At 43.2% G+C, this 14,146-nt stretch overlaps 1 protein-coding gene across 1 annotated transcript in view; it reads left to right on the forward strand.

Moving 5' to 3' along the window:
• The first annotated feature begins 966 nt into the window (after positions 1-966).
• LOC102932612 (CXADR like membrane protein) overlaps positions 967-14,146 on the forward strand; it is a 69,142-nt gene continuing 55,962 nt past the window's right edge. Inside the window, exon 1 of the mRNA XM_007066965.4 lies at positions 967-1,401. Within this exon, the coding sequence (XP_007067027.1) occupies positions 1,254-1,401 (148 nt within the window). The 5' untranslated portion in view covers positions 967-1,253. The remainder of the gene's footprint in view (positions 1,402-14,146) is intronic.

The raw sequence follows: 14,146 nt of genomic DNA on the forward strand, positions 1-14,146 counted from the left end.
ACTGATTTCAACCTATGGATATGTTCTTATTCAATCAGATCAGTGGAGACTGAATACTGGTGTGGAGGACAATGATGGGGTATTTAGTATGAAATTCTCCTTCACTGGCTGTTTCCAGCTGCTGCTGAGGTGCAATTTTACTACAGGAATGGAAAAACTGGTGGTAGCATCAGCAGGGCTTCAACTGGCAGTGCTGTGACCCCACCGAGACAGTAATTTAAATCTAGGTATCAGAACGAGGGGGAAAAAACATCTGTTTGTCTAGATGCTCAGCTGCCATAGTGATGACTGACTTTATAAAGATCTAGGGACATACATTCTGTGGCCTTCATCATTACAATATCTGGTTGTCTTCTATTTGTCACTCTCCCTGTCAGCTAATGGCCAGCTCCTGCAAAGAGGTTCACATGGGCAGCATCTTGCACCCCATACGGAGCCCTGTTTAAATCAGTGGAGCTCCATGCAAGCCCCTGCAGCTCCACCTGCAGGATCAGGCCCTAATAGCCCCTCCTGTTTGCTCTCTGTGGCAATCAAGCAAGGAGGGAACTCACAAAATCAATCAATTTTTCTTCAGTTGTTTTGCTTGGTTTTTTTTTTTTTTTCCTCCTTAGGAAACTAATACTGTGCTTTCAAAGGGGAAAAAAACAACACACCACCACCTTGGCAATGCCCCTGAGTGGGGATGTAAATGTGAATTCTGCAGCTTCTCTGCTGACAATGACACTTGTATGTATGTGAATGTCTGTCTATTTATCTAGTGCATGTATTTTTTCCAAGGGAGTCTTTGTCTCTGGCCCTTGAGCGACAAGTGCCTAATTTTTCCAGGCTGAATCTTGACTGTCTCCAAACGTAACTATTTTGACACCAGAGAAGTCTGGTTGTTTCCCCTCAGAAGGTAGAGCTGCATTATTGCCAGCAGTACGTCTCACCCACATGATTGGCCTTCAATGCTAATCCCAGCTGATGGTAGGGAGGGGCTGTCCTGGGAGGCAGCCATGTGGTTAACATTGTGCACAGTGTATTTTTTTCTCCTCTTCTCTCCTTTTCTTTTCAGACATGCAAAATTGTTCCATACAGCCATAGATGTGTCTCCCTGCTGCACTGCCTCTATCTTTTCTCTTCCAGAAACTCAAGGCCCTGAATTAGCAGGCAGAGAGCTCTAAAATCTGCTATTAAATCTGGATGGAAACTGGAAAGGGGATGAATAACAGAAGGCAAGAAAGAGCAAAGTTGGTTATTTTTCTGGCACATGGATGCAATTACATTCAGTGCATTCCAGAGGCGTTCCTTTGAATTCTGTGCAGGTCTGCCTACCATTCCTGGGAGAAAGGAAGAAAAAGGGAGGAAAAGTCTCTCTCTCTCCTGGAGACGGAATGTCTGCACTTTCCATCCTCTTTTTAGGTGAGTGGGGCTTTTTTATGGAAATGAAACTTACATTTGCTTTCTCTGGGCAACAGAAAATGCCACAGGGACTAGCAAAGGAGAAGCTCTTGCAAAGAAAAAAACTTGTAGCAAAGTCTGAGTTCAGAGACTGACTGGCTTAATTTTGTTGTTGGAGGTTTTTTTTTTTGTTCTTGTTTTAATTATTACCAGGTTTGGGAATGGGAGAATTTTTAAACCTGATTTTGCTTTCGTATGTTTCAATCAAACACAGTCATTATAGTGGAGTTATTTTTGTTTTTAAAAGGTGCAGCAGTTCTAAGCCATGAACTATTTAGGGGTTTGACTCTTCTTGACAAAACAAAGGTGAAGAAAGTGTCTTTGTTCGAGGGATGGTGTCAAATTTGTTTAACTTTTTCTTTCATCCAGGAATTTTAATTTCACGTTAAAAAAATAAAAAGAGCTTATTGTTTCCAGTAGATGCTGCAGACAGCTCAGATTAGAAACAGATGCGTTAAAGTGCAAGTGGAAGGGAGGTGGGGGAGAGAGATGGGGAAAGGGAGGAGGAGAGGAAGGTAGCGAAAGGCGAGGAAGAGAAGGGGGGAAGTGAGACAAAGCAATATGGGATGGAGAGAGGGAGAAGAGAAGGAGGGTGACTGAAGGATGGAAAGGAATGAGGGGTAAAAGAGAAACTGGGGAGAGAGAGGAGTGGAAGTATGAGAAGGAGTGAAAAGAAAGAGGGAGGCAGAGGACAGGAAGGGAAGATGAGTGAAAGAATGAATGGAGGAGAAAGGGGTAAGAAAGGCAGAGAGACTGGAAGGAGGGATGTTTATTAAAAGACGACCTCTGGAGTAAGGGATTTGCAGCCCTGTGGTATCTGAGGGACCTCGCCTGAGCGACAGGCTCTGAAGCAGACCCTGTCTCCAGAGGCTCCACAGTGCAATGAGTGAGCCTCTGCCTCCATTCCACTCACCAGATTGCACTGACAAGCAGACAGTTCAGCGAGAAATCTTGTGTCAGGGCCGGACATGGGCTGTGATGGCTGGATCCCCGCCAGCAGACTGAGGTTGGGTGTGAGGGCAAGGTCTCCTCCTCTCTGGGGAGCATGGGGGTACCACAGACTCTGAGGGGCAGGTCAGAGAGCCACCACAATGGCTTGAGATGGTAAGATGAAAATGCTGGAATGGAAGGTCTCGTCTGCTGAGGCTCATAGGTCTGAAAAACAGAGACTAGTCAGCATTCTAGATAGGGCTCCAAGAGATGCGGGACCATCAGTAGAGCTGGCTGAGTAATAATCCCAACTCATGTGTTCCATTCATTTTCCCCTGCTCCATCAGTTGTTACGTACATTAATTGCGAACAAAGGTTTTCGTCACTCAAGTGTAAGGTTTCCTCGGCGGGGACGTGGGCTGGAGTGCCAGAGACTGCTGGAGGCAGCTCAGAGACGCTGCGAAGTCTGCAGCAGAAGTGCAAGTAGGAGCTTGTCCCTTCTGCGCATTAGCCTCAGCCCTTCTGTCTCCACATGCTGAGGGTGTTCGAGAGACTCTGATAGTCTTTACCCCAGTGCCTTTGGAAGGCCATGTGCTAACAGCCAGGCTCCTCTTAAAAGGGTCAGTACTGGGTCTGCCACAGAACCACTATTATATTTGCACTACCTAGCCTAGTTTTATCAGTGGTTAAAGTTAATTCAAGTAACAGGGGAAGACAGTGCACTAGCTGAGGAGGAGGGGGAATTGTGCAGAGCACTGCTTGCCCCAGCTAGTGAGCGGAAGGGGGGCAGTAATTTCCCCCCCACTTTAACCACTGAGTCTTATTAAGGTGGCTACACATGTTGGACGGACAGGAAGACAGAACTCAGCCTTAGCTACATTTATACTTTGCATTGCTGTCGCAACCCTTATCCAAGAGTCCCAAATAACTAATTCTTATTTGCATTCTAATAGTTTCTAGAGGCCCCATTGTGCTAGGTGCTGTATATATCTATAGTTAGAGCCCAGCACGGATACAACATTTGCATCTGCATCCCATCCGCAAACATGGTCAGTGTGTGGATATCCACAGATTTGAAGGGCTCTATCTATAGTGAAAGATGGTCCCTGCCCTAAAGAGCTTATAGTTTAAATAATCATGAATGAATTAAGTCTTACCATCCCTTTGTGAATCTTAGAAGTATTGTTACCCCCATTCTGGAAGAGGGGTAAGTTAAGAGACTTCCCCATGATCATAGCAGAGGTGGGAATAGAACCCAGTTCTCCTAGTCCTCTCATCTCAGCCACAAAATTGCCCTGCACCTCTTTTGTCCTTTGTCTCTTCTGCCCCCACTGTACCTGCTCTGTAGATAAATAGAAGAATTCAGTCTTCAGGAACTGTAAGTCCAGCCCCTTATTCACTAATAATATGCTTCAGAGAAAAATAAGAAGGGACCCTGGCTCCTCTTCTTGTGATCCAGACATCGGGGTGAGATACAGGGAGGCTGGAGAACCTCATTCGCTAGCCGAAAGCAATCCTCTTGTAACTATGTTTTTGAAGCTCCAACAGCCCACTTCTCTTCTCACTGTTAAAGCAAAGGGAATAGCTTGGGATAGCATTTGAAAGACACAAGCAAGGGCTGGGAGGAGTGTAGTCGAGGGGAAGTGAAGCACAGCTTGGTTTTCCGTTATTATTAAACATGTCTATGGCACTGCCAAGAGGTGCTGTGCTTTACGGACAGGATGAGGGATGGTCCCTGCCCCAAAACAGGCTAATGGAGATAAACCAGCAGTTCGGGTAAAGATGGGAGGGGAGTCAATGGTGAGAAACAGGAGCAAATGACTCTTGGAAGAAGGGAGATTTAAAGAAGGGAGGTTGTGCTCTTAAAAGAGAAGAGTAAGAGACTTTTCCAAGTATGGGGCAGAGCATGAGCGAAAGGCATGAATCAGAGAGTGGGTGGAGGGAACAGCAAAAAGAGAAGTGGGACAAAAATGTGACGTGTTTCTAGCTCTGGAGGCATCGGATTCCAATCTTAATCACACTAGAGCTGGTTGAAAGTTTGCTTTCAAATTGTGTTGAAACACAACAAAAATGGCTTTTGGATCAAAATGTAAATGTCTGTGGCAAATGTCCATTTTTGATTACTTTTCTCAAAAACCTGAACACTGTAATTTTTTTTCACCTTTTTGGCAACTAAAAGCTGAAAACAATCATCCAGTTAAGCAAATATTTTCAATAAAACCAAAACATTTTGCTTAAATGACTGAATTTTTTGGTGCCAAAAGTGAAAAAATTCAGTTTTGAGATTTTTGGGTTTTTTCAATGAGAAGCCCCCTACCCCCTCTCACAATTGTAGAAAATTTGAGGAAGACGAAAATGGTTTTTTTGTTAATTTTTCACATGAAAAAAAATCATACCAGTTTCACATTGGTATAATTATGTTGACTTCAGAAGACTTACTTTGGATTTACAATAGTATGAATAAAAACAGAATGAGGACCTTCAATGTACCCAACTGAAGGGAACATGGTAGCAACATTTCACTAGAGGTGAATGGAAAAATTCTGCCAAAATGAAATTTCAGTGGAAAAAGAGGGGAAGGGGGAAGGCTTTCTGCAAAAATTGTCTTCCATTTTCCAACCAGTTCCAGAACTGTCATCCCATTGAAAAATATTCCCATTCAAAAGAAATTCCTTGTAAAAATGTGCATTAGCACATGCAATTTTTAGACATTTTGGGTCAAATTCAGGCCTGGTGTAAGTGCCTGCAACTACCTTAACTTACACTAGAGCTAAATTTGGCCCCTTTATCTTGGGAAAGGTTTCGTGAATCACAAAGCTAGAAAATATTCCCAGGTGCTCCATACTAGAGACATAACAGATGTTGGCAACCACACTGCCTGTGTCTAGCTTCAGAGATAGGTGGGTTCTAGAACCAAAAGAGTATAAGATTTGCCCGACCAGATCAGATCATTCACCTAGTCTAGCATCCTGCCTCTTACAGTGGCTGAGACATGATGCTTCAGAGAGATGTGAAACCCACCCTAATGTCCTAAGTGCTGCTGCATTGTTGTATGGCAAGAGTTCTTACAAATCAGTAGATAAACTGCCTCATAGATCTGCACAGTGGAGATAACCTCCCTGTCAGAACTTTAGCAATTTATTACATGGAAAATTAATCTGGGGGAAGTATTCATAGCTTCTTTTAATGTGACTGACCAGCTGGAGGCAAAGAAGAGCCAGCGCCATGTGACCAGTCTGCTCTCTGCTTGGGTCACAGCCTGAGAGCAACTGCTGTATGTACTATCTTTTGGGGGGACGTTGGAGCTGAGAGAGACAGGATTAGGTTGTAATGAATTTTAAGGGGACTCTTTATTTGGCTGCTGGACACGGACAGACCCTGTGGTTCTCTCTAGCTCCCTGATAAACTGATACAGTTAGTGTTGCCTCGAGGTGCCATACAGGTTCTCCCCAAGACCTGGCCTGAATTAAGCAGACATGGAAGGGACTACAGGGTAACTACACTACATTATACATTCTCCATAAACACCCTCTAAAGCATGAAATGTGATTCATCTTTATCATAATCTTGACTCTGACTTCCAAATACTCACTATCACTTAACATCTTCAAAGCTCTTTACAAGTGCTAATTAATCCCTACAACACTCTCAGTAAATATTGTTATCCCCATTTTACAGATAGGGAAGCAGCCAATGGGTAAGTAACTCAACCAAGGTTATGCAGAGAATCCTTGACAAAGAAAAGTTAAAACTAAAGTGGGTCAAGAATTCCTCCCCAGCCCGCCTCCCATGAAAAATAAAGAGTTCTGTGAAAAAAAATCTTAATTTTTGTGTGTGTTTTTGTTGAAAACCCCTAAAATGTGCATGGGTGTTTGGTCTGTTTTCTACAAACAATCCCCCAAATATTTCCATTTAAAATCAGTTTTTGATGAAAACTTGAAAAAAAAAATGGACAAAACCCCCTAGAAATGTTTTTGGGAAGAAAAAGATCTAGTTAACACTCTGGAACTCCTGGCAGGAGCACAGGGCTGGGACATATTAGATCGCACTTCAGTCTCTAGAGGCAACATATGACACAACCTGACTGTGTGTAATAAAGAGGTGTTTTTCCGGCGTCTGGTCTGATTTCATAGCACTGTGTTGAGCTCTGTCCACTGACTCTCTGATATCAAGGAAGTATTTCAGTGTTGTCCCAAGGGTCCACGGTCAGTGAATCAAACTCCAAGACTCCTGTAGTCTCGCTGTATGGAAAAAGGTTATGGTGAAAATCCCTCTAGTGCCAGTTGGCATGATCACAGCTGTCCCAGAATGGAGTGATCAGGTCTGACAGAGGATGTGCAGTTTCCTATATACTCACCAGAGTTCCAGGATGCATCTTCTGGCATAAAATGGTGGCTTTTCTGATGCATTTAGGAACTGCATGCCTGATCACACTAAAGCAGATCAGGGGTCTGTCATAAAGGCTATACATCCTGCTTCTAGTGGGGGAAGTTGTTATTGGTGTTAATGGGCACAGGGAAGAGTTGTACATGAATTAACAGAGAGGGAAGGGTAACTCCCAAACTCTGAGCTGACTCTGTCATCTTCTTTTCTCATACTGTGCCAAATGCTCAGATGGTGTAAATTAGCATAGCCCCTATGATTTAAGCGAAACTATGCTAGCATACACCAGCTCTGGATCTGGCTTATTACCTCCAAACTAAATTTAATCAGAATGGGGAATAGTCTTGGTCTGTGCTTTAGATCTATTTAATCTCTTCATCTCAGACATTGCTAATGCTCCCATCATTGCAATGTATGTGCGCTACATGGCAGGGTCATCAGTTCTTCTTAAAAAATAAACTCTTCAGTTTATCTTATTTGCTGACATATTTTTCTTTCTTTAGAATCAAAGTCTGTGATATTTGCATGTTTGATAAATTAGGATTTGTTCGATATCCAACAGCACAGGCCTGAACCTACACCACACCAGGCTGTGAGTGAGAAGATCTCATAAACTAGGCTAGGTCAGGATTTGGACGGGAGATCTGCGAAGGAAAGCCTAGCGCAAGAGAAAGATCTGTGAAGGAAAGCCTAGCGCAAGAGAAAGATCTGTGAAGGAAAGCCTAGCGCTAGAGAAAGTGGTGTCAGAGATAGTACTGAACCAGCATGGTGGTCTGGCATGCTGTGTTCCTGAGGACACCATCTTTCAGAGAGAACATAAAACTAGAGTTGTCATTATCTATTGTTAAAGATTCCATAAAACTTCTCACAAGGCTATAGTGTTGTTACTGTCAAATTCCAGCTGAGTACTTGCAGTCTTCCTACCAACAATTTTCCCCAGAAGTTTCAACAGGATAAAATATTCTCTCTGTCTCCCAGATTGTTATGCTGATGTGTTTCACCCCAGCCTACTCCTGCACTATGTGGTGGGGAAGTTATGCATCTTATATCCGTATACGTATTGTAAAATGCTTTGGGATCCTTCTGGATGAAAGGTGCTATAGAAATGTAAAATCATGTGATCTTAAATAGACCTGACTGCTGGACGCTCATTAAAAAGTTTTTTTTGTTTGTTTTGCTATTAATCTGCCAGTTCATTAGTTAACTGACGAAAATCCTTGGGTAACATCATGGTGCTATGAATATTCCATTTATTGAGTTCCTTTGAAAAGTTATAATCGGTAAGCATTAGCACTGTTGACACAGTTTCCTCGTGCATCCCCATCTGTCTGTCTTTATCTACCTGTTGTCTCTTCAAAAAAAGAAAAGGAGTACTTGTGGCACCTTACAGACTAACAAATTTATTTGAGCATAAGCTTTCGTGAGCTACATTGAGTTTATGCTCACATAAATTTGTTAGTCTCTAAGGTGCCACAAGTATTCCTTTTCTTTTTACGGATACAGACTAACACGGCTGCTACTCTGAAACCTGTTGTCTCTTGTTTTCTACTTAGATGGTAAGCTCTTTGAGGCAGGGGCTATCTTTTTATTCTGTTTGTTCAATGCCTAGTGCAATAGGATGCTGGCCCATGACGGGGGCTGCTAAGCACTAGCACAATAATAAGAAGAATGAATCTGAAGTAGCCACAGATATACATTTATGTCATGGGAAAGAACCTAAAGGAAACAAGAAAACATATACCAACTCATAGAATTGTTCCATCCACCAATGATGTGCATTTACATCTAGGGTGAGGCATGGAAGCTATTTAACAGTACACAGTGGTGCGTGTGAAGATTAGGAAAGTAAGTGAAGAAAAGCAACCTATCCATTTGAAACTGCGGGGGCAATTCAAAGTGGCTGATGTAATTAAGTGAGTTGAAATCTGGTTAGACATCAGTGTTAACACTCCTTGTGAAAGGCACCACAGGACCTTTTATAACTGGTCTGAAATAGAGTAGAACTGGTCCAAAAGTCTCCATTTATATATATTTTTACAGAAAATGGCCTTTGTATTCTAAGTGAAAATTTTTGTTTCATATGAAATTTTTCAAATTTTCAACAAAAAGAAATATTTTAAAAAATTGTCTTTCACCCCCCTTTTTTTTTCCCCCTCCCCATGTTGCCACTGGAAAAGGAGGACAAACTGGAATGCCAAAGGATTTTTACTAGAGGTAAAAAATCACAGGAAAAGAAAAGAAAACTTTTCTAAATTGTCCATGGAAAAACAACTGGGATTTTTCCATCACCCCCACACAGGCCCTTGCTTTCATGTCTCCTTTGTGTAATCTGTCATCTGTTTATGGGGTGTTGGCACTGTTTAGAAAGAAGCCTTCTGAAAATGCAGCACAACTTCCCAGAAATGTTCATTCTTGCACAACTGGCTCCTAAGGAAGGAGAGCTCTTTCTGTTTATCCTCCTGATTGCAACAAATACCTCTGCTTCCCTCATGGCAAATACAGGGGTTTTATAAGGAGGACAGACAGGCTGGGAATTTGGGGATGTTTGAATCTTCAGGAATTGCCTGGGGAAAGAATGTAAACAAGCACCCTGATAAAGCTTTCAGTGTGTGTGGGAGGGACAGGATGTTGAAGTTAACTGGAATTATGCATGAGTAAGGACTGCAGGATTGGCCCCAATGTATTTCTTGCAAGATGGGGGTGTGTGTGTGTGTGTGTGCGTGTGCACGCTCATGCTCAGGTTCTGCCTCTGTGCTTGATCCCTAGAGGAAAAGTGTCTGTTACAGCACTGGCAGAGGCGTTGTAGTTCAAGCTGCAGCCGTTAATGCTCTCAGTTCTGGAGGTCTGTGATTCAATCCACAGTGTGTCAGCCAAGATGGTGGCCATTGCTATATCCTCTGCATGCAAGCAGGAATGACTGATGGAGTGTGTGTGTGTGAACTTATGCACATGTGACTGCGTGTGTATTATGTGTGCGACTCCCTGTGTGTTTTGAGTGTGCTGGCACGTGTGTTACAAAGCAGAGGCATTCCGGCTGCAGTGTAAACTTGGGGCCCGTCCTATCTCAAAGATGAATGGGTCTTTTTCAGACAGGTTCTTCGTCTGTTTTTAGAAAATTGTTAGTTTCCAAAAGTGTCTCAGCAAAGAGGCTTGGGTGAAGTCAGGTCACTAGGGGTATGTCTGCACGGCAATTAGACACCCGCGGCTGGCCTGTGCCAGCTGACTTGGGCCGCAAAACTGTGGTTTAGTTGTTCAGGCTCGGTTGGGCTTACGGGGCTAGAGCTCTGGGACCCTCCCCGCACACGGTTATAAATAGATACTCGGAAGACTCAAAGGGAGGGGGATCAGGAAAGGTAACATCATGAAGCATGAATAATGGCAAAGGTATAGATTAAAAGTGTCCCCTAAGGGCTTCTTGCCAGCAATGGGAACGGGAATTAGCAGAAAAAAGGAAAACACAGTGTATTATTTCTCTCATTTACCCTGGCTATCATCTCCTCCCTTTTATACCTACCCTCCCTAACAGTACTGGCTGGAATGGTAGCTGTGACCGAGCAGCGCTCTAGTGGTAAGAGCACAAGACTCTAAGACAGGAGTTTTAATGCTGGTTTGGATGCTGACTCTTCCTGGGAAAGCCACTTATTATTTGTATTATTGTAACACCTGAGAGCTTCAGTCATGGACCAGGATCCCATTGTGCTAGGTTCTGTACAAACACTGAACAAAAAATGGTTCCTGCTTACAAACAGGAACAGCTTACAATTTAAGTATAAAACAAGAAATAACGGATGGATTGAGACAGACAGGCGGGGGGAAGACAAGTAAACAATGAGACAGTATTGGTCAGCATGACAGGAAGCGGTCTCAGAATGCTAGCAGCCTAACCCTTCTCAAGTTTTTTGTAAGCACTTAGCCTCACTGTGCTTCAGTTTTCCAATATGTAAAATGAGGTTGGTTCTCCCTTACAGATGGATTAACGTTTAGAAAGTATATTGCAGATGGTAAATATGATGACTGGACAGGGTATCAAACAAGTTCTCTTCTGAAAGCCTCATCTGCACCTTCCTCCTTTCCAGGAAAGGGCTAGGTTGTTTCTGGAAGGCAAATATTCTTCTAGCTCATCACCCGTCTTAAAGGGCAAGGGCAAGGGCTTCGCTTGTGTATGCCAGAATCCTTCTCCTGCAAAGATCATTGCACATTAATGGGTGCATTTCCAGCCTGGCTTCCTTTTTCTCATATGTAGATTATCCCCCTTTTTTTGTTCCTCCAAAATGAATTTGGGGCACAAATCAGAGTGTGTGTGGTTGCAGCCGATTTGTCCTCGCAATTGACTAGGGAGAGAGGCAGGAACTCAGATCTGAGCCTGCAGTTTGTCTGTGGAAAAAGGTCACTGCAAATTTTATGGGCAGGCAAGCTGCATCTGTAGAAGGAGGCTGCCCTCCTGAAACTGAAAGGTGTGCCCAGTTAAAAGAGAATAATGAGGAGGAGAGGATGGGTTTTATTCTAACTGCAGTGCCAAACTACTGCTACTTTCCACTCCTATAGATCTTTCATAATAAGGAACTAAGAGGACTTTTACAAGTGTACAAGCTAATTAGTGTTGCCTCACAATTCTCTGTGGGGTGAAGAAGTGTTATTAGCCGTATTTTAGAGAGGACTAAGGTGTGGCACAAACCATTGCCCAAGACCACACAGTGACTGAGTGGAACAGCTGAGAATGTAGAACCCAAGAGTCCTGACTCCCAATCTTCTGCTTCAACCACTGCTGTGTCCTGTTCTAATACTTCCTGAAACATACCCAGCTGCACATAGCTGAATTAGTAAAGGCCAACGAATAAATGCATGGGAATCATTACAATAGGCAGAAAAGCTTTTCATACTGATGTGAATTAACTCTTACTGGAGGGATGACTTCAAAGGGGAACAGGAGAAGTCTGATTTGGCCCTTGCTTCCTGCTAAAATTACTCAACAATTAGTATAAAAAATGATGGTGGGGTTTATAACATGGACGCATGGCCACTAGATACTGTTCTGACTACATGAATGACACAGTATAGTTTTATTAAGAAAATGCCCCCAAGAAAATTAATTTGTGGCTCCATATCTGTGTTCCCTTTATTGTTGTGTTCCACATTTGGGCAGGGACTGTCTAAACATTCCATGTAGAGTACTTATAATGCTCCCTTTACTGTCATCTCCGAGCACCTCACGGTCTGCCTGTATTTACCCTCACAACCCCCCTGGGAGGTAGGGGAGTGCTATTATTCCCATTTTATAGATGGGGAACTGAGGCACAGAGAGATTGTGGCTACACTATGAGCCAGGGCTGTGGTTCCCATATGTGGACATACTCTTGCTGAACTGGTGTGCTAAAAATAGGAGTATAACCGCAGTACTGTACTTGCTACCTCAACTACAAACACACCTGAACCCTGAGGGCATATACTGGGAGCTGCTAGCCTGTGCCATTACAGCGACAATACTATCTTAGCAGGCTAGCTTGATGACAGCTAGCATAAGTATGTCCACCAGAGCTGGGAATTACACATGTGGGTCTGTTTCTGTAGCAGCTGGGAGGGTGTTCCCCTGCATAGATTGATAGACACGCTAGTGGACTATAGGAAGTCTGTGGTCAAACGGGGACCTGAAGCTGATGCTTTACCCACTGTAATACCTTTCTTCTTTGGGTCAATCTGTAATAAGGGAGGAAGACTGATGCCCTTATTTAAAAAAAAAAAATGCACACCAGGAGATATGGGTTCAGTTCCCAGCTCTCCTACAGACGTTGGCCAACTCACACAGTGTCTCAGTTCCTCATCTGCTTGTGCACTGTACTCTTTTCTTGACTATTAAGGCTGAACCTTCTTTGGGGCCAGGACTCTCTTTTTTACAATGTGTCTGTACAACATGCTGTTCAATGGGGCCCCAATCTTGGTTGGGTCCTTCAGGCGCTACATAATATAAATCATCATCATGATAAGAACCACTCGGTTCCCTTCCCCATTTGCTCTTTAGTAAAAGCATCAGCAGGAGGTGGTTCTCCTGTATTCAGAATATTTATGAGATATGTGTTGGCTGGATCTCACAGCTCAGCCTGTCGAGGAGATACACAGAGAGAGAGAGAGAGAGAGAGAGTCTCTCTCTCTATATATATATCTATGTGTGTGTGTGTGTGTATAAAATTTTATCAAGGCTCATAGATATATATCTATGAGCCTTCATAAAATTTCAGCAGCTATGGAAATGTTTAGTATAGAAATGAACTCTATCTATTAGCACAGGAATGCACAGCACTAGGAAACCACGGAAGGCAGGAGGGATCTTCCCTATACCAGATAGAGCTTGGCATATCAAACTAAAACACAGAGTCAGGCTTTTTTTTTTTCCATTTCAGAAAAAAAAATCACAGGGTTTTCAACCTTGAAGGCAAATCACTTTGTGACTTCATTGTTTAAATTTAGGTTTTGTTTTGCGGGGGGGAATCATTAGACTTCAAGCAAAAGCCTCATAGCCCAGGGACTGTCACTTCTGATTACTTCCAGTGACACTTCCAATTATTTCCAATCACAATTCCAGGGACAAGAGGGAAACAGAGCCAGATTCTCCAACATCAGGCTTTCTGAACAAAGGACCATTTATCAGACCACTGCAGAAAGGGAAGTACCAGGCCGGATTCTGAGTTCAGTTACATCAGAGTAAATCCATTGCAATTGGAGTCAAAGCCATTGCATCTTTGAATAACAGAAGAACACTAGGAATCAAGGGTTCTGTTCCTGACTCTAGCACTGATATGTTTGGTAACACGAGGCAAGTCATTTTCCCTGTCCGTGCCTCAGTTTCCCCAGATGTAAAAGTGGGATAGAATGCATTTCAGAGAGGCTGCACAAAGCTTAATGGATGTTGAAGTGCTTTAAAGACCTTATATGAAAGGGGCTGCAGAAATGCAAAACTATTATTGTTTAGAAAGAGAGTGCTGGGAACAGGAGACCAATGTCTCTGCTGGGGAAACGCCATTGACCTTAATGGAGATATGCCAACAGAGAATTTGGCCCAATTGTAATTCAGGAGATACTTGCCATTGTATCATTTAATAAGCCTCCCCAATAACGAACAGCTAGAGAAAGAAAGAAGAATGACTGATGCATGTGTTAGTGATTATAATTCCTCAGGGCTTGCGCCTTGCAGCCTTGAAACAGAAGGCAGCTGCTGCTCTCCCCAGTGGCAGTGTCAGGCAACGATGCACCCCAAATGTGTCCCAGTTCAACTCATTAAATTGTGGATAGCACAAGTAACAGGTTCAGTGGCCAAGAACCATGTGGTCAGAGTGGAAGGAGCCACCACTAATCGGGGCCTGCCCAGGGGAAAATGAGAAGGATGTTTTACTTCAGCCTG

This window comes from Chelonia mydas, chromosome 22 (assembly GCF_015237465.2).
Source record: "Chelonia mydas isolate rCheMyd1 chromosome 22, rCheMyd1.pri.v2, whole genome shotgun sequence".
In the NCBI taxonomy this organism is placed as follows: Eukaryota; Metazoa; Chordata; order Testudines; family Cheloniidae; genus Chelonia; species Chelonia mydas.